The sequence below is a fragment of the Quercus lobata genome, chromosome 2 (assembly GCF_001633185.2).
Source record: "Quercus lobata isolate SW786 chromosome 2, ValleyOak3.0 Primary Assembly, whole genome shotgun sequence".
Taxonomy (NCBI): Eukaryota; Viridiplantae; Streptophyta; class Magnoliopsida; order Fagales; family Fagaceae; genus Quercus; species Quercus lobata.
In genome coordinates this window covers 46618000-46638638 of record NC_044905.1, presented here as the reverse complement: position 1 = coordinate 46638638, position 20639 = coordinate 46618000, and the positions used below count along the sequence as shown (strand labels likewise).

The 20639-nt window shown below is 37.6% G+C and overlaps 1 protein-coding gene across 2 annotated transcripts; it reads left to right on the top strand.

The window, feature by feature from the left end:
- The first annotated feature begins 665 nt into the window (after positions 1 to 665).
- LOC115975708 (probable inactive purple acid phosphatase 28) lies at positions 666 to 20422 on the top strand. Of its 2 annotated transcripts, none has more exons than XM_031096605.1 (4): positions 666 to 899; positions 989 to 1136; positions 19029 to 19456; positions 19770 to 20422. In XM_031096605.1, exons 1-4 carry the CDS (start codon positions 714 to 716, stop codon positions 20229 to 20231), a joined length of 1224 nt encoding a protein of 407 aa, XP_030952465.1. In that variant the 5' UTR covers positions 666 to 713; the 3' UTR covers positions 20232 to 20422. The 2 variants fall into 2 exon arrangements, with proteins under 2 accessions (XP_030952465.1, XP_030952466.1); XM_031096606.1 differs by having other exon boundaries at positions 701 to 899; positions 19083 to 19456.
- The last annotated feature ends 217 nt before the right edge of the window (positions 20423 to 20639 follow it).

Sequence of the window (20639 nt, the reverse complement as noted above, 5' to 3'; positions counted from 1 at the left end):
AGAGAGGGAGTTTGATGAGTTTGCGTTACTGTGTTTGCATTTAAGTGGGAGAGAGTTTTTTTTTTTCATCGGGTTCTGGTTTTGGGGAGAACGAAATTTTTGGTTTTAGCCTCTTTTTATGCTTTGAGCTTTGTTTTCTAAGGGGCTGAAATTTTTGGGTGTTTTTTTTTTTTCCCTTTTTGATAATGCCGGTTTGAAATTTTTGGGTGTTTTTTTTTTCTTTTTTGATAATGCCGGTTTTTTTTAGTCTTAAAAAGTTTTTTTTTTTATTTTTAATATTGTGCTGACGAAATTTTTGGTTTTAGCCTCTTTTTAGGCTTTGAGTTTTGTTTTTTAAGGGCTGAAATTTTTGGGTGTGTTTTTTTTTTCCTTTTTGATAATGCCGGTTTTGAAATTTTTGGATGTTTTTTTTTTTTCCTTTTTGATAATGCTGTTTTTTTTTTTTTAGCCTTAAAAAGTTTTTTTTAATATTGTGCTGACGTGAAATTGTGGAACTTTAAAAGTTTCGGTTTTATATATATATATAATATATATAGATTATTTGGAAAAAAAAAAAAAACGACACATGGCACAACAGTGAGGGAAAGCCCCACCTTATTGTATATATTTTTTTATGAACGCCACCTTATTGTATTGCATATAAGATATAACCCAAAAATGAAACGAAACACAGCAACTTATCGATACAGTAGTCAATAATAGAGAAGGAGGTGATGAAAATGGAATCATCAAAAAGTGGAAATTGGAAGCACAGCTTGGGGTACTTGGCATTTATTACCTTAATCATACACCTTCTTCTTCATAAACACAGATTATCCGGAAACGACACCGTTCGCGTAAAAAGAAACCCAGATCTCCCACTCCGGTTCCGCTACGACGGTACCTTCAAAATCCTTCAGGTAGATCCATTCATTCTCTTTCTCTATCTCTTTCTTTCTATTTCCTCAAAATAAATAAATAAATAAATAAATTAATTAAAATTAAATAGGTGGCTGATATGCATTATGGTAATGGAATAATGAGTCGATGCCGAGACGTGTTAGATGAGGAGTTCCCCTACTGTTCCGATCTCAACACCACTCACTTTCTCAACACTTTGATTCTTTCCGAAAATCCTGATTTCATTGCTTTCACTGGTATGCATATCTCTCTTTATCCATCTTTATCTAATTCTTGTGCCAAATGTGGTTTAAATTAAACTATTACCTTATCTGCACTTGCTATCTAAATTAAACTATGTGTTGGATTCTCACTCATTAATAATAAATATAAATAACATTGCATAAGCTCCAAATTGGTTTGGAGTTTTATTGCTCCATGATATGTAGTTTTCTCTCAATGAGTCATGTGACTTTTTTAAATACTCTGATACTAATATACATACATGAATAATCTTACAACTCAGTTCCAATCACTAAACTTTGTCCTATTGGAAGTTGGGTATTTTTAATTTTTTTTATTTATTTTAAAGAGTGTATTTAGTTTATTTATGTTATGATCCTAGTGTCCCACATGGATTAAGTACAAGCTTATCCATGTGTTTATAAGCTCTTGGGCACCCTCTTCTTGTAAGCTGGTTTTCAATGGTGAGTTCTACCCATGGGTTTGTAACAATTTTAAACCAATCTAATAACTAGAATGGCCTTGATTTAATAAGAATTTTCTTCCATATTAAGAATATTAAGTTAAATCATATGATACAATTACTGGCTGAACAACGCAATTCACATTGGGATTTTTTTCTTCTTCTTATTATTTATACATCATAAGAGTTGGTGACAATAAAAGTGATCTAGTAAATTACTTCATAGTAATTCTTGAAGGCAATAATCATATAAAACTCCTATCATGATCTCCCACAAGCTAATGAGGTGAAGACCACACCCACCTAGATCAAAATCTACAGCATAATGGAAGTAGGGAAACCTTTGGTGAAAATGTTTGTTATATGATTGGAGAAGTGAACATAATGAATGTCAAGTAGCTCTTGCAAACCAGGTCTTGAACAAAATGATAAGAGATCTCAATTTGCTTTGTGTGAGAATGAGAAAAGAATTAACAAGAGCAAGTTGAGTAGCAAGCAATTCATCAAAATAAAAAAGGGCTTGGGACTTAGAGAAGATTTAAGGTAGCAAGAGAAATTTCCTATAAATAAATAATAGTTTTTTTTTTTTCATGGTAGACCAAGAAATGGGGTTGCTGCCAAAAAAGATACAGCGACCCATTCTAGAATCCCAGTATAAGGGCACCCAACCCATTTCGCATCTACATAACAAGATAAACCCATTGTGTATAAAAGAGAAATGTATAATCCAAAACCAACATTGCCAGTTGCCCTTAAGATAACAAAGAAGACATTTGGCAGCTTGGACATGAATGTCATGAGGAGCATGCATAAATTGACAAACTTGTTGGACTATATAAGTGATGTTTGGATAAGTGAGAGTTAGATGCTAAAGAGAGCCTACAAGTTGCCGATATTTAGTAGGATCATTATGAAGATTTCCATCATTCAAGGGAGCTTGACACCATGAGCAATTGGGGTAGAAATAGGTTTGTAGCTAGGTTTTGTAAGTTAGGAGTGGCAAAATTAAACACGACCCGCGAACCTGACACAACATGAAATTAGCAGGTTATGGGTTGAGGCTGAATGGGTTAGTGTTATATTTGGGTTGATACAACTGAACCGTTTAATAACGGGTTGGGTTAGTGTCCAAACTATGGAACCCATTTTACCTGTCTGACTCGTTTAATTAAATAACATTTTACCGATATACCCTTCAAACTCTAGGTATATTATAAACTTATTAATTATTGTAGTTTATTTTCTTTGACATATTATGATTGATTATTTGTGATATTGAGATATGCTTTAGTTTTGAATGATTATTTGTGATGCAGTTACTCATTAGTTCTAAATTTCATATTAAAAATATTTATATTTTTTGGTTTTTCATGGTTTTTCATAAATCATATCAATTTGGTCAAAACTAAATATATATATATATATATATATATATATATATATATATTTATAAAATCTAATAAACAGGTCGACACGACTGACCCGTTTAATAAATGGGTCGTGTTAGGGTTGAGGAATCTTGACCCATTTAATAAACATGTCAGGTTAGTGTTGACTCATATAATCGGATACTCATAAGTCGACACGACACGAACTTGACGCATGAACCCAAATTGCCACTCCTATTGTAAGCTGCTCAAGATAGTGAGAAGATACTTCGTTTGAGCGAGTGTAAGTGAGCTAGCATTATGGATAGCTCAAGTCTCTAAAAATGATACAAAGTCCTGGGTTCCTTCATTACAAAACAAGTGTGAAGGTGGAAGGCTTTCAAACACATAGACAATAAGGGCACCCTACCATATTTTCTAGAGGAATAAAAGGGAACAAGAGTCCCAACTATTATGTTGCATGAGGGCATTGTATTTATTAGTCATAGAATTGACCCAATCAAGATGCTTGTTTGAAGGTGGAAGGCATTCAACAAATGGAGGAGAGAGCAAGGCAGCGTTGGCTTAGAGGAAGAGAATGTTTGTCTGTAAATAGTTGAGGACCTCAAGTGCCATCTTTCAAATGTGTGATCATGGAATAAGATTGAGTTGGAGGAGGTAAAAAGGTAGTTGATCAGGCTTGTGTAGGACCAAATGCAGTGGAAATAAACGTTGTAGGCACATGTGGCAGGACATCCTTTATTTAATATGGTTGTGATAAGGTGAATGGAGATATAGACATCATAGTTTAAGATGTAGGAGTTGAAGGAAGGGTATGGAAGGAAGATTAATAGGCAGGAGTGGTAGAGGAGGACACAGAACCATGAGGCATAAAACATGCAATCTGAAAAAGAGAAAATTTTCATGAAAATGACATATAAAGAAGTGCACGCGCTACTAGCTTGTGGATCCATGCATTGATCGCCTAATATTACTATAGCCCAAAGAAACCACACCAGATTTTGGATCTAATTTGTCATGACGATAAGATCCCAAATAGATAAGAAGCGTAATAAATGAATAATCTAGAGAGGAACCAAATAAAAATTTATGTTGGGAAACATTACCAAGCAACTTGAAAATTTTCAACTTTTGGAGATAAAAGAAAAAGATTAATAGCCACCTTAGTTCAAGACTTTGATGGGTCTAAAGCATGCTCTACGACTCACCACGAGAGCTCTGTCTCTTCGATAGTGTTAAATTGACCCGCGATATCTTGAAAGGAAGTTGTTCGCATCATCTTAGACGATATTTGCTCTTTTGGTTTCACGCCGATGCCAAGTAGGCTAGTCATGGTGGTTTTGTGGTCGATGATTCTTCGATCTGTGCCGCGGTTGTTTGGCCTCTCCTTTTTCAATGGGTTTGATGTCTCTCCCTCCCCCACCCTCACCCCCACCATCTACCCCCCTCTACTCCCTCTCTTTTCCCCTTCCTACCACTGGCTGTACCACACATTCCTTCCCTCCCTCCCTATCCTTTCCAATTTCCACCTCAAATCCCACCTTTTGGTTTACCTCCATACACTTTTTTTCATCCCTCTTTCCCTTCTAGTCTTTGCCCATCGTCACTTCCCTTACAACCATCTACATTGCCTAATAAACCTTCTGTGCCTACACCTTCACTGTTACCCGATATCTCCCCACCTAAAACTGATACCGTTATCTTCCTACCTAAAACTGATACCAAACCAGCTTCAAACCTTATTACCTCTCCCACTGTTTCGGTTCAAGGGGGTAGAAAGATTTCCTTCCACATTGATGCAAAGCTTTTCTCTTTTTCTTTCAATAGTGGACGACATGATTCGTATGCTATTCATGAGAGTAGCCGGCATGTCAAGCATACTATCTGGGTAGGACATAAAGGATTGGAGTGGATCCTTGCTTGTTTTGCTAATATTCGTAATTGGGTTCCGGGGAAAGTTCCTATGTGTAAATGGTTTTGGTATAATAATAAGTTGTTGGAATTTTGTGGGAGGTCGAATAAGGCTGGTGTTTTTGTGGTCATAGCTGAATACTTTGGCGGGGCTCGTTGAGGATGTGCTATGATACCAGTAAGTTCCAATCGTGCAGGTTGGTCTTTGTTTCAGAGAGAGATGAGGGATTTTTTCATTGGTGCTAAACCAGTTTCTATGGCTGAAGCATCCTCCAAAAATGGTGGTGGTGGAGGTGGTCAGTTTGCTGGTGGTGACTGGAGTGGGAAAATTTTGTCTGCTGTTGGTCATCAGCATAAGTTTAGGAATTTTGAAAAACTTGGAGCTATCTTGGGGCAGAAAAGGTTTCCTGGAGGCCATGCAGAGAATGGTTTAGTTTTAAAAGGCAAAGTCTCAGTCTTTAATGGCAGACCCATGAGGACTTGTACTTTTAAGCTGACCCCTGCTTGTTTGGCTTTGAGAGTGTGCAAAATGGAGGGTGGGAAACGTTCTGTGACTTACCTGGATGCAAAGGATTTCAGTTGGCCCAAGGATGTAAGTGGCGGGCCAAATATTATTAATCTTTCTGGTGGGCTTGCACAAGCCCAGCCTGTGGATAATGTTTCTCCACTTAAGGGCATTCTGGTCAAACCCGTGGGCTTAAAGGATCCTTTTGAGGGTCAGGCTTCGTGGGCAGTAGGGGAGAGTTCCAGAGGAAGCCCGAGGAAGTTTACTGGGTCGTCGGTGCCAGCTGCGGTTCCGACGAGCACGATGGAGGTTTCCGGGTCGCCGGTGACAGCGGTGGCGTCGGCGAGTGTGTCGGTGGGGTCCTCTCTGGGGTTTTCCGGCGCGGTGGTGATTGACCCGAGGAAGTTTACTGGGTCGTCGGTGCCAGCTGCGGTTCCGGCCAGCACGATGGAGGTTTCTGGGTCGTCGGTGACGATGCCGGCGAGTGCGTCAGTGGGGTCCTTTCTGGGGTTTTCCGGCACGGTGGTGATCGATCGGAGGATGGGGGACGTTACCCAAACTCCGATAGCTGGTTACGGCAAGGCCGATGCTACCTATAACTCTTTTTCTCTTCTGTTGGGTTTGGGTTGTGGGGAGGATCTCTGTTTTGGAGAGAGAGATGACCTTATGGTGGCTCTAGGTGTGAAGGGAGGAGATTGTAGTAGTCCTGATGTCGAGCTTGTGTTGCCGAGCCAAGTGGGTGGGTTTGAGTTGCTTTAGGATGGACCTGAGTTCTTTCATGGTGAGGAGGAGAATGGTTTTTTGGAATGCTCACCTCTTTCTAAATGGGATCCCAATGGACAGAAGGAGTTGGAGGTGATCCAGGAAGGTGATGAGGGAGATTTTTGGGGGTCAGCGGTGGTAAATTTGGAATGGGTTTGTAGTCTGATGAATAATTTTTGTAGAATTGTGGGTTTTCCTATTGTGAAGCATGAAGATCAATGCCTGGCTTTGTTTCGTCTTCTCGAACAAGACTGTGTTGAGGTTGTCAGTGTTGGGTCTGCTAATGGTAATGTGAATTCCAAGCAGAAAGGGCTTAGGGAACTCAAAGGTTTATTTTCCTCTATTAATTATGATGGGGTAGCATCTAAGGGGAGGAACAGAGACCTCTCAGTAGGTTCGGGGGTGATTACTAGTTTTAAATGAGTTTACGGCTACTATCTTGGAATGTTAGGAGATTAAATAATCCTCAGAAGCGAGAGGTTTGTAAAAATCTTCTTAAGGAGTGGAAGTGTGATATAGTTTGCTTTCAAGAAACTAAGATGTCTTCTTTAAACTCTTTTGTTGTTCGAAGCCTTTGGGGTAGTTCTTTCCTGGATTGGGTTGTTCTAGATGCAGTCAACACTATAGGGGGGGTGTTACTGGTTTAGGACAAGAGAGTTTTTGAAAAAGTTGATTGTGCTGTTGGGCGATTTTCTGTTAATGTTTTATTCAAGGGGGTTGTAGATGATTTTGTATGGGCTTGTTTAGGAGTGTATGGACCTAATGAGGATTCTCAACGGGGTGCGCTGTGGGAAGAACTCTCAAGGATGCACTCCAGGTGGAATACGGCAGGGTGTGTTTTTGGAGATTTCAATACCATTCGATATCCGAGTGAGAGATTTGGTTGTGAGGCTTTTAGTCTAGCTATGTTTGCTTTTTCAGACTTCATTAAGGCGAATTACCTTGTGGACTTACCCCTTGAAGGGCTTCGTTTACTTGGTTTAGAGATTCGGGTTCAGATTGTATATCAAGAATTGATAGAACCTTGGCATCGGTGGATTGAGTGGATCACTTTGGAAACGTGTCTCAAAGGGTTTTCTCTCGTGTAGTTTCTGATCATTGCCCTTTGTTGGTGGTGGTGGGTAGTGTTAATAAAGGCCGGAGTACCTTTAAGTTTGAGAATATGTGGTTGAAAGAAGAGGGTTTTGTAGAGAGGGTTCGACAATGGTGGAATGGGTATTGCTTTTCAGGTTCTCCTAGCTTTATTCTGGGGCGTAAATTAAAAGCTCTTAAAGAGGACTTGAAAAAGTGGAATAAGGAGGAATTTAGGGATTTGGCCTTTAGGAAGAAATGTCTTTTATCGGATTTGTTGGGTTTGGATGCTAGGGAGGACCTGTCAGGTCTTTCTCATGAGGATCAAACTCGTTGTACTCAGATTAAAGGAGAGATTGCACATCTTGCCTCTTTGGAGGAGATTTCTTGGAGACAAAAGTCCCGGTTCTTATTTGTGAAGGAGGGGAACAATAATACTCGCTTTTTTCATCGGGTTGCAAACTTTCATAGAAGAACTAATTATCTTCGGGGTATAGAGGTGGATGGTGTCCTATATGAGGATGAGGAAGAGGTGCGGTCTAAGGTGGTCTACTTTTATCAGAGTTTGTACACTGAGTCAGATACTTGGCGCCCTTCTATGGATGGATTAGAGTTTTCTAGCATTGAAGAGGACGAGTGGCTTTAATTAGAGAGGGAATTTTCTAAGGAGGAGGTGGTAAAGGTTCTTCAAGAGATGGAGGGTGATAAAGCCTCAGGTCCTGATGGTTTCACTATGGCTTTTTTTCAAAAATGCTGGAGTGTTGTGGAAATAGATGTCATGGCTTTCTTTGATCATTTTCATAGGAGCGCAGAGTTTGAACGGTCTCTAAATGCTTCTTTTCTATCTTTGATTCCCAAAAAAAATAATGCTTTGAATATTAAAGATTTTAGGCCTATTTGCTTAGTAGGCAGTGTGTATAAGCTTTTGTCCAAGTTTTTAGCTAACAAATTGAGGCGGGTGTTGGATAATCTTATTTCGGAGTCACAAAATTCTTTTGTTGGTGGCAGACAGATTTTGGATTCAGTGCTTATTGCCAACGAATGTTTAGACAGTAGACTGAAGGGTTGCACCCCGAGGGTGGTGTGTAAGTTAGATATTGAGAAAGTTATGACCATGTGAATTGGGACACTTTGTTTTATCTGTTGGAAAGGATGGGATTTGGAGATAGATGGAGGAGATGGATAAAGACTTGTGTCTCTACCGTTCGCTTTTCAGTTCTGGTTATTGGATCTCCTGCTGGTTTCTTTGGTAGCTCTAGAGGTCTCAGACAAGGCGATCTTTTGTCTCCCCTCTTTCTTTTGATTATGGAGGTCTTAAGTCGTATCATGAGGAAAACTGAGGAAGGTGGTTTCATTCAGGGTTTTCATGTGGGTTCTATTAATTCTACTGGTATCCGTGTTTCTCATATTTTATTCGCTGATGATACCATTCTTTTCTGTGATTCCTCTAGAGAGCAGATTCTGTCTATTAGGCTAGCTTTGACTTGTTTTCAAGTTTTTACCAGTCTGAAGGTGAATGTGGGAAAAAGTGAAATTGTCCCGGTTGGGGAGGTGCGTAACATTTAGTCTTTGGCTAATATCCTTCAGTACAGAGTGGGCAGTTTGCCTATGACTTACTTGGGTATGCCGTTGGGAACTCTGTATAAAACGCCCTCCATTTGGAATCTGATTGTAGAAAGGATGGAAAAGAAGCTTTCAGGTTGAAAGCGGCTTTATTTGTCAAAGGGTGGTAGACTCACCTTGCTGAGGAGTACCCTTTCAAGCCTTCCGACTTATTACCTTTCCCTTTTTACCATCCCCAAAGCTGTGGCGACTAGATTGGAACGCATTCAAAGGAACTTCTTGCGGGGTTCATCAGTTGAGTGTTTCAAATATCCTTTGGTGGCTTGGGAAAAGGTTTGCTTACCACGCGAGATGGGTGGTTTAGGAATTCGGAAATTGGTGCCTTTTAATCAGGTCCTTTTAGGGAAATGGCTTTGGAGGTATGGCCATGAAACCTCTCATCTGTGGCGTAGGGTCATAGCCATGAAATACGGGGAGGGAAAAGGGGGTTGGTGCACTAGAGCTTGTAGTAGGGCCCATGGATGTGGGTTATGGCGGAGTATTAATGAAGGGTGGGAAACTTTCACTAAGCATTTCTCTGTTGTGGTGGAGGATGGATCTCATACTCTTTTGTGGCATGATAAGTGGATTGGGGATGTCCCTCTTAAAAGTCTTTATCTTCAGTTATTTTTGTGTTCAGCTAATAAGGAGGCTTGTATTTCTGATGTGTTAAGCCCTTCAGTGGGTGATAATGACAAAGTGTGGAGTTTAAGATTTCAAAGGGAATTCAATGATTGGGAGTTGGTGGCCTCCTACTCCCTTCTTCATTTCATCCAAACCCGAATCCCAAGGGGTGGAGGGTGTGACAGGCTTTGTTGGGATCTTAATGGCAGTGGGAAGTTTGATGCTCGGTCTTTCTATCATAAGATAGGTAATGTAGCTCCCTCCACCTTCCCTTGGAAGGGTATTTGGAAAGTTAAGGATCCTAAAAGGGTGGCTTTTTTTATGTGGACAGCAGCTCACGGCTAGATTCTAACATTGGATAACCTTATGCTTCGTGGTCGCCCTTTGGCGAATCGATGTTATTTGTGCTATTGTAATGCAGAATTTGTGGATTACTTGTTACTTTTTTGTCCGATAACTCATTCTTTGTGGATGTATATGCTCCGGTTGTTTGGGATTGATTGGGTCATGCCAGGTTCAGTTGAGGATTTATTATTTTGTTGGTTTCATTGGCTTGGGAAGCATAGTTCTGATATATGGGATTTGGTCCCAGGCTATTTAATGTGGACTATTTGGTCTGAACGGAATCGGCGGGCTTTTGAGGATGAGGAGAAAACTGTGGTTCAGTTATTAGAGTTTTGCCAGAGGACCCTCTTTGATTAGTCTCGATGTTGGGGTTTCTCGGATTGTTCTACCCTTACGGATTTTATTTCTTCTATTAGAATAGATTAGGGGCTGTTTTGTCTTGTTGTTTCTTTTTTCCATTGTTCACTACCGTGAACTCTTTGTGTTTTTCTTGCTTTTCTTTTATTAATAATATTCTCTTCTTACTTATAAAAAAAAAAAAAAGAGAGTTAGATTTGTGGGCTTGGGCAAAAAGGGTGGGGATGAGGTCGAAGTGATCAGGGTGGGGAGACTAAGTCTTGCGATGGCTATAGTTGGATGTGAAAGCTATGCGAGTTTGTCTCAGGAGGTGGAAGTTACTCAGATCAAGCTGAGTTATGATTTTGAGCTTGATCGATCCAATCTCATGATGATACCTTTTGAGGATGTTTGTGGTTTTTCTGAGGAGTGTGACTCGATGGAGGGAGAAGTTGTTTTCTTATTGTTGGGATTAGGCAAGAGGGACAATTCTTCCAAATGTGCTCCTTTGATGACTATAGCTTCTCCATGGTTGGCTATGTCAGCATAGCTGGATGTTGATACTGAGGTATTGTGTCTTGATGCTAAGTTGGATATTTCTAGATGGTTGAAACATAGAATTCCTAGTTTCAGTAAACTGGTTGGGCTTCCTTTGAGTTGATATGAGAAGTTGTGAATTGCTTTTTTACAAAGGCTAGAAAATGAGATGGAGGCAGCCAACTTGTTGCACAAAGAAGTCACTAGTAGTTGAAAACTTGCAAAATCTAAGAGTAAGGGAAGGAGAGAGCTAAGGAATTTGTTTTCTTTGATGAATTATGATGGGATATAGAGATTTGGTTGTGTAACTATGACAGTAGTTGGGAAGAAATTGTCTTTATGAAGCTAAAAATGATTTTGTGGAATGTTAGAGGATTGAACGATCCTTAGAAACATCTTGTGGTAAAAAAAAAATTTATATGAGTGGAAGAGTGATGTAGTCTGTTTACAAGAAACTAAGTTTGATGGCATGGATAGACAAATGGTTTGTAGCTTGTGGAGTTGTCCTTATGTGGATTGGGTTACATTAGATGCAATCAAATTGTAGGTGGGGTCTTGATTATGTGGGATAGGAGGGTTCAAGAAAAGTTGGAAGATATGGTGGGAACTTTTTTTGTATTGGTTCGGTGGCAAGGAATGGTGGATGGTTTTATATGGGCGTGCTCAGGGGTTTATGGCCCAAATGAAAACAGTGAAAGGGGGGTCAAATATGAGATGAGTTGGTATTCAGCAATATTGGAATTTACTGTAGTGTTGCATTGGGGATTTCAATATTTGTACGTTTTCCAAGTGAGTGGATGGCAGGTTCACGATTGACCTTGGCTTTGGAAAATTTTTCTATGATTATTGAGGATCTTAATTTGATTGATTTTCCTTTATACTTGGTCTAGTGGTACAGATCAACCTTCAATATCTAGGATAGATAGAGCTTTGATTTCTCATAATTGGGAGGAACACTATCGAATGTGACTCAACGGATATTACCTCATCCTATTTCATTCCATTGTCCAATTCTTTTAGAGGCAGGGGGAGTAGCGAGTGGGAAAAGTCCTTTCAGATTTGAGAACATGTAATTGAAGATGAATGGGTTTGTGGATAAAGTTCATTCATGGTGGAATTGGCATTCTTTCTCTAGTACACCTAGTTTTTTGCTTGCCAAAAAGTTGAAGGCTTTGAAAGAAGACATTATTCAGTGGAACCGCAGAGAGTTTGGTAATGTAGGTCATCATAAGAAAAAATTACTAGGGTAATTGAAAATTTTAGATGCTAACAAAGAGGAATTTGGACTCACTAATGTGGAGAAATGTAAGGGTTGAAGTGAGGTTCCAAGTAGAGCATCTCCTTTCCTTGGAAGAAATATCATGGAGATAGAAGTCCAAGATGGTATGTATCAAGGAAGGAGATAATAATACTAAGTTCTTCCATAAGGTGGCTAACTCCCATAGAAGGTATAATTATCTGAGTATTTTGGAGGTGGAAGGGGTGATATATAAGGAGTTAGAGGTGGCTACTCAGGTAGTATAGTTTTATAAAACTTTGTATCAAGAGACAGAGGAGTGGAGGCCTTTTGTGGAGGGTTTGGAGTTTGACCAAATTAGGGGGATAGAGTGGGGATGGCTTGAAAGGAAGTTTGAGAAGGAGGAGATCATTCAAGTTGTTAGAGATATGTAAGGGGATAAAGCTCTAGGTATGGTTGGTTTCTCTATAGCTTTTCTTCATCATTATTGGAGAGTAGTGGAAAAAGACGTTTTTACTATTTTTGAAGATTTTTATTTTTTTGATAAGTTGTCTTTGAAGAGTTTTATGAACATTATAAGTTTGAAAAATCTCTCAATGCTACTTTCATTACTTTAATCCCTAAAAAAAATGATGCCTTTGGCCTATAAGTTTGGTGGGGATTTTGAATAAAATCTTGGCTAAGGTATTGGAAAACCACCTGAGAGTGTGTATAAAATCTTGGCTTACTACAAGGGTTCAAGGCTGATGGTAGGCAGGGTGATGGGCAATGTGTTTCACATTTCTTATCTGCATATGATACAATTCTTTTTTGTGATGTTGATGTGAACCAAATCCTTTATGTATGAATGTTGCTACTTTGTATTGAGGTTGTGACAGGCTTGAAGGTTAATATGTGTAAGAGTGAAATGGTTCCAATAGGGGAGGTTAATAATATGCATGCTTTGGTAGAGATTTTGGGTTGTAGGGTTGAGACTTTGCCTATGTCTTATCTTCGCATGCCATTGGGGGTTTCTCATAAGTCAACTTATATTTGGAATCCTATCTTGGAAAAAATTGAGCGAAAGTTGGCCAAGTGGAAGAAGCTCTATTTGTCAAAGAGTGTTAGATAAGATTGATGTTACTTAAGAGTACGTTATCTAGTCTTCCTACTTATTTGTTATCGCTTTTTACCATCTCTACTCATGTGGCTAACAAAATCGAGAAAGTTGCAAAGGGACATTCTGTGGGGTGATTTCAATTCACATTTGGTAAGATGGGATAAAGTATGTGCGCCTATGGCCATTGGTGGATTAGGAATAAGGAAACTGACTACCTTCAATACAGTTTTACTAGGGAAATGGTTATGGTGTTTTGGGGTTGAGGAGACACGACTTTGGAGGAGGGTGGTAGCTTTAAAGTTTGGGGAAGAGTTGGGGGGATGGACTTCTAAGTTGGGTAGGGGTGTACATAGGTGTGGTTAATGGAGAGGCATCCATATGGGTTGGGAGGCTTTTAACAAAAATACTCAATTTGAGCTTAGGTGGGGAATAGAGTGAAATTCTGCCAACATTAGTGGTGTGGGATCAATCTCTTCAATTGACCTTCCTGGTTTTGTATGAGATTTCCATTAATAGAGAGGCCTCAATGGACTTTTCCTTGGCAAAGTGGGGGTGGGGGAGAGGAGTTGGGATCTATGTTTCACTTAGGATTTGAATGATTGGTAGTTGGATTTAGTGGTGGATTTCCTTCATATTTTGGAATCCAAACACATTCAACAGAAAATGGAGACCACATGAGATGGAAGTTGAAGAAAAAATAGGATTTTGACATCCATTCATTTTATAATGAGTTGCAAGGTTACTTCTTTGTCTTCTTTCCTTAGAAAGGTATTTGGAAAGTTAAGGCTTTCAAGTCGTGGGAATCAAAAGAAGTAGAGGGAATGACCTAAATATAACATTAGTAGAAGTAAAAAATTACATTATAATTAAGAAGGTGGTAGAGAGTGTGATTTGGATAGGAAAAAGTGGCTGAAGAGAATACATGCGGCAAACCGCGATTAGTTTGTTAAGGGTTCATAGCTGATCTCAAAGTTTTGGGACTAAAGCTTGTTTTTGTTTCCAATCGAAGTCCCATCCATAGACACAAAATAATGAAAAAAAAAAAAAAAAAAAAATACACAATGAGATTTGTTTTTTCACAGGATAGATCCAAGCATAGTTGTCAAATCACGAATTGTGTTGTGAATTTATTTTTTTTTTTTTTTTTTTTTTTTTCTTATCATGTATTGTATCAAATTGTGAATCGTAAGATACACAAACATCTAATAAAATTATAAAATAATTATAAATATACATATATAAAGGTATATTCATTATAAATTCGAAATATATTCAACTAATGACCAATTTAGTCATTACTTATGTAATAAAATTTAACAAAGTTAACTAAGTAGGGATTTTTTTTTGCAATTTAACACCAAAACGCTAACAATTTTGTTAGTTAGCATGTTTTCAAAACTATTTAGAAAATTAACATCTCAAGTATAATGAACTTGAGTTTGACGTGCTAAATCGATTATTTTGAACACGATTTCAACATCAAGCCTTTGAGGCTCCAGTTCTATAAAGTGAAACAATGAACACCGCAAGTCCACAATGAAGCAAAGAGATAAACAAAAACCCAGAAAAAGAGATAAACAGAAACACAAACCCAGCAAAGAGATAAACAAAAACACAAACCCACCAAGAGATCAAAAACAAAACCACGAACACCCAGAGAGATCAAAAATGGAAACCATGAAGAAGGCTCCAAGCGGCTGCTCGGACTGAACCCAAGTGGCAGCTCGGACTAAACCCAGGCAGCGAAGGCTCGGACTGAACCCATGAACCCAGATCTCCCTAACCCAAACCCCTTGGCTCAGACTGAACTCAACGGCAAAGGCTCCAATAGTGCAGCGAAGGCTCAGGCAAAGGTTTTCCTATTCCCTTGTTTTCTTCTTCTTCTTCTTCTTTTTTTCCTTTGAATTGCATGAACGAATTTGTTTGTGTAGAGATTGGTCAGTTTCATTTGATTTTTTTATTTGGTTTTCTTTAAGGAAATCGAGTCTATGAGACTTGATTTCTAAAATTCCAACATAGAACTCGAGTCTTTTAGGCTCGAGTTGCTATAGTGAACTCGAGTCTAAAAAACTCAAGATGTTAGTTTTCTAAATAATTTGAAAATGTTGCTAATGAAATCGTTTGAAAAATGGTGTTATTTTGCAAAAAAAAAAACCCCTTATATAAATCAAATCAACTTATGTTTATAACATGCATGTTCAAATTGATTAAACTTAGAAGTGATAATAAATGATATATGAACCAAAATAATAATATCTTTTCATCATCTTGGCTAATCAACTCCATCTAAGTTAATGTTATTATCATGTTCAGTATTTTGCAAATTTATTTTTTCATAGACATTTTCTTCATTATTATCAACATTTACTTTTTTTTTTTTTTAATTTTAATAATTTTTTCTTTATATTTTTCTGGGCATTCTAGTTTTTTGTGCTCATAATAATAATAACAAAATAAAAAAGAATTATATTTTCATTTAATACATTATTAATAGCATTGAATATAAATTTGCACATATGAAGTGAGTGTTATGAGTATAGTCTAAATTTTGTAAAAGGAAGAGAAGGGAGGGAAAAAAAAAACTCATGGACTCGCTATTTTATTAGACTCAATTAATTTTTCCAATAATTTTGTGTTAAAAAAGTCTAACAACTTGTTTAAATCAAATAAAACCACAAATTTTAACCAAAAAAAAACTCATTTTAAATTCACATGTCTATGTATCATGCATACAATTCACCGATACGATACGATTTATACGATATGCACTTATGTGTTGGACAAGTCATAAACACTTACGATATACCCTTATTATATGAAACTTTTTGTACACAATATGATACGCATCGCATATCATACGATAATAACAACTATGGATCCAAGTATACCAGCTCAAATCATCAATAAAACTAATAAAGTGATATATTTACAGAGCTAGCAATTGGTGGTAGTTCTCTTATGTCACAGTGCACAAAATTAAAAAATAGAGAAACTTTGTCTGTTTGGTAACGTTGGTGGCAAGTGTTTTCATAACAAGCATCACAAAGAAAACAATAGAGAAATTGACTCAAGATGGATATATTTTGCAGCTATGGCTGACGTAGTGAAAGAAAATTGGAAACTAGATTCAGTGTTATGACTTAAACTCTAATCTATGGGGCCATGATCAGGGAAGAAAACGAGATCAAAGAATTTTAGAGCATTATCATTAAAGATATTTTTAGAGCATTATAATCAAAGAAATATAACAATCGATGAATTTCTAATCCTCTCTTACACCCTTATTTATATTAGCATCTCACCCACCAAAGACTCCTAACAAAATTGGAAAGTATTAAGGTTAGAAACAAATTAGGAAAATAAAATCAAGGGTTAAATTACATCAATCTCCCTTGAGATTTTACAAAATGATACTACCCTTTGAGGTATGTAACAATTTAGTTTTCACTAATTAAATATTCCATTTTTTGATCTCAAGGGAGGGGAGTGTCATTATATATATATTTACACTAGCCTAACTTCAGGTGGTGTAATTTACCGGGAAATCAATTAGAGATCCTAAATCAACTAGAAGACCAATAATAAGCAAAAATGATACGTGTAATCAAATAAGGTACATTATTTGTAATATTCTTTAGCTTCCAGTTATTCTGCCAAGAATTTTGCTGTAATATATCATTTTTCATTTGCTGCTGCTGAACCCTAGGAGTATTACTATTGAATTTTCTGAATGGGAGATTTATCACTAATAGCAATACCATTGAACGTGTAATTGGTTCATGCCTTTATTGCTTCTGCATTAAGAGTAATCAGAGTTATCCATGTGTATAGATCCTTGATACAACATTCGAAAAGAAAACAAAGAAAAAAAATGTCACACTTGAGCTTGGAAATAGATTAAAGATCAACTTTAATTGCAAGAATATATGCAATAGAGTTCAAATATAAAAGAGAATTTGGAATTGGGAGCAAATCATTGTCAGCATGTAAAGTGTTGATTACCAGAGCATGATGGTTCAGATAACATATGGCTTGTTGCACTAGAATTAACCAACTTAAGTATCAATATAATCAGATTGAGTATCACCTGATGCAGGAAATGCAAGATGAAGGCCAGAAAAGCCTCAGAGAATCAACATCATGATCATAATATGACCATTTTGATTGGAATGGAAAATGCCAACCATCTCCATTTGCAGTGTGACCTGATTTTTTGTGAATTTGGCAAAGTTGTGAGTAATGATTGACATTACAATTATCAGTCACTCCAACTATCGCAGGAAAATTTGGGATCATGTCGGTGGCCATCGCAGTTATAACCTTGGGATTTTGCCATAATGTGCCTTGTTAGAATAATGGCGATGGCCATTATGCGTTTGATTTTGGTTAGGTGCTTGCTGGGCTGCTCCTTTGCTCATGGATAAGGAGGTGAGCTTTTGAATCATCGAATGGAGTTTCTTAATTTTCTGTAGTAAAAAGTAAATGGTTGGTAATCAGTTTCATTTGGCAACCCAATTTGGGTGACCAATTCAGACTCATGAACAAAGTGATTAATGGGTGCCAAGTTGTCTACAATATGATTGTTATAAGTGAGATTCTTCTAGTTGATTTGGAGCTTTTCTCAGCATTTTGCATTTAGTCCCTTGGCAAGTTAAATTTGGCATGATATTGATGTTGGAAGAGTTTTTCAAGGTTCTCCCAGCCTGTTTAAATGTTTGATGACTAAGAACTTGCGCATTTGAAACAGGGGTAGGAGTTGCTTTAATACAACTAAGAAGGAATTGATCTTTCTTGAGCCATTCTATATACTTTGAGTTCAAAACTTGTCAATAATTAATTTTAAGTCGCTTTAGTATATCCATCATTAAAACCATGCATTTTATCATAAATAATATAGGCATAAGTTGATCCCTGTGGTTTCTGATGTAACCTTAATAATCAAAATGTGATTTACAATTTGTAATTGGAAAGAAAGTAATTTTGGGGAATTGAAGAAGAGAAGTCATGTGTAGAGAATTGGTGTGAGGAACTTAGAGAGAGAGAGAGAGTTGCCAATAAAAGGTGATGAAAAGAATCGATAAAGAAAAAGAAGGAACTTCATAAGAGCCACTGGTGATGTGAGCCCATGAAGCTGATACCTTATCATAAGATAAATAAACGGAGGCTGAACAATCCAATTAGGATTAGATTTTTGCTATTATTTATACATCATTAAGAGTTGGTGAAACTACAAGCACACCAGTGTAAGCTATATGATCTACTAAATTACAGCAAAGCAATTCTTATATACAAATAATATATTACTCCTATTGTGTATGTGTGTTGAGTGGAGAAATGAGGTGCTAATAGAAACCAGTTCTCAGATTGAAGGTTTTGTAAAATCACAGTACTAATCTGAAAGAAAAGAAGATACCTATCAGCAGGTATAAAAAACGTAAAACAAGTTTGTAACTGGGTATAAACGATAAGGTAACCATAGAGAGCCTTCTTATTAAATCTTTAGGTTAGTGGCTTACAGATACGTTGATTACTTTTGGTATAAGCTTTGTTGGACTCTCAGAATTGCAGTGTTGGTAAAAGACAAAACTAGTGTGTTGATAAATCTGATAACTAAGATTGAGCCCAAATTTTTTCTTACTTACGTAGCTACCCTTATGTTTCTTTTCAAGTTAGATCTTATGATAAGATTGGCAATTATGAAAAGACATAGTGGTTTCATAAAATGCACCATTGCTTGCTGTGGATTCAAGTGAAAATTGTTGTCGGATTGCATTTTGTATAACCAGTTTCTGGGGATTAAACTTAACTGATCAGGTTAGATACTCTCTAGTTTGGGATGGTTCCTATATGTTTACTCAACTCCTTAAAATCTAAACTGGCAATTTTGTTCATCTAGAACCTTATAACTTATGTTTGGTCAAGCTACTTAAAACACTTTCTTTCATTGGGACAAAAAATCTTTGGTGGAGAATGATGAATATTTGCTCTCTCTCTGTCTCTATAAAAGGTTTAGTTTTTGTAATTAGGAGACAATATATTTGGGCCCAGCACTGCTGATGCAGCTGAATCCCTACTTGAAGCTTTTGGTCCTGCCATGGAATCTGGTCTTCCTTGGGCTGCAATCTTAGGAAACCACGACCAGGAATCTACAATGAATCGCGCGGAATTGATGTCCTTCATCTCCCTTATGGATTATTCTGTCTCACAAACCAATCCATCAGCTGAAGGTCCCTCTCGTTCTCTTAAGGGAAGCATGATGACAGACATTGATGGTTTTGGCAATTATAACCTAAGAGTATATGGTGCCCCAGGTTCGCATTTGGCAAACAGCAGCATATTCAATCTTTTCTTTCTTGACAGTGGAGACAGGGCAGTTGTTCAAGGAGTTCGAACTTATGGATGGATTAAGGAATCCCAACTTCGTTGGGTCCATGGCATTTCTCAGAGATTTCAGGTATACAAAACTAAACAGTGCCAATGCAGTTAAGACACACTTGGTCTACATTTTTTCTCATTACATTGATCAATTTTATACTTATTTTATGATTAAAAAATCAGGAAAAAGCTAGGACTTGATTTCGGAAGAATTGAAAACTCTTTTAGACAACTAGTGATTTTGGTCTGCTAAGTTCTTATACTCCCATACTTTCTCAGAAACACAGTTAAACAGATCTGAATATAGTATTTCTTCTACCTGTTCTTTTAATTCCCAGAAGGGAGGTCCCCTAGATTTAGATTTTAACATGTTGCAAGTCACACACCAACAGGGCCAAATGTCGGATACTGATCAATCTGCTGATGCTTTGCCCCCTACAATCCCAGCACTTGGATTTTTTCATATCCCAATTCCAGAAATTCGGCAGCTTTACTACAAAAAGATTGTGGGCCAATTTCAGGAGGCTGTAGCTTGCTCATCAGTGAACTCGGGAGTCTTAGAGACACTTGTCTCCATTGGAGATGTGAAGGCTGTGTTCATGGGCCATGATCATACTAATGACTTTTGTGGGAATCTAGATGGTATATGGTTTTGTTATGGTGGAGGCATTGGATATCACGGATATGGAAAGGCTGGGTGGCCAAGGAGAGCAAGGGTCATATTTGCTGAACTTGGGAAGGGGGACAAGGCCTGGATGGGAGTGGAGAGGATTAAGACATGGAAGCGTCTTGATGATGAGAAGCTGAGCAAGGTTGATGAACAAGTCCTGTGGGACCACCGGCCATCAAGATAACTCAATTACAGTTTACTGGCACTGGAGAAATGGCATTCAGCATTCCATAATGTTGTATACGTTGTGTTAAAATTATTTTGATAAGAAACCTCCTTGTGTGATTTTACTGCATTCTTTTGCAATTTAACATTGTAAATTCAACTTGATATAAGAGGAAAGAAGGTTTAAGTGGGTATCCGAAGCTTCAATTTTGTTTAATTGTTCTTAGCGCTTGCAGAATACTTTTTGTTTGATAGTTCAATTGATGTTTGCCAAGTTCAAGTAACTCAGGTGATTGCCTAAGGCAGATTTCCTCTTGGGTCGGTGTCATTGATATCTCAGAAAATATTGAAGTTTAATATAGAAATTAAGTTAACAGAATTCTAATTTTTAAAATAATAAATAGTCTTCTAGATGTTATGTTTGGTA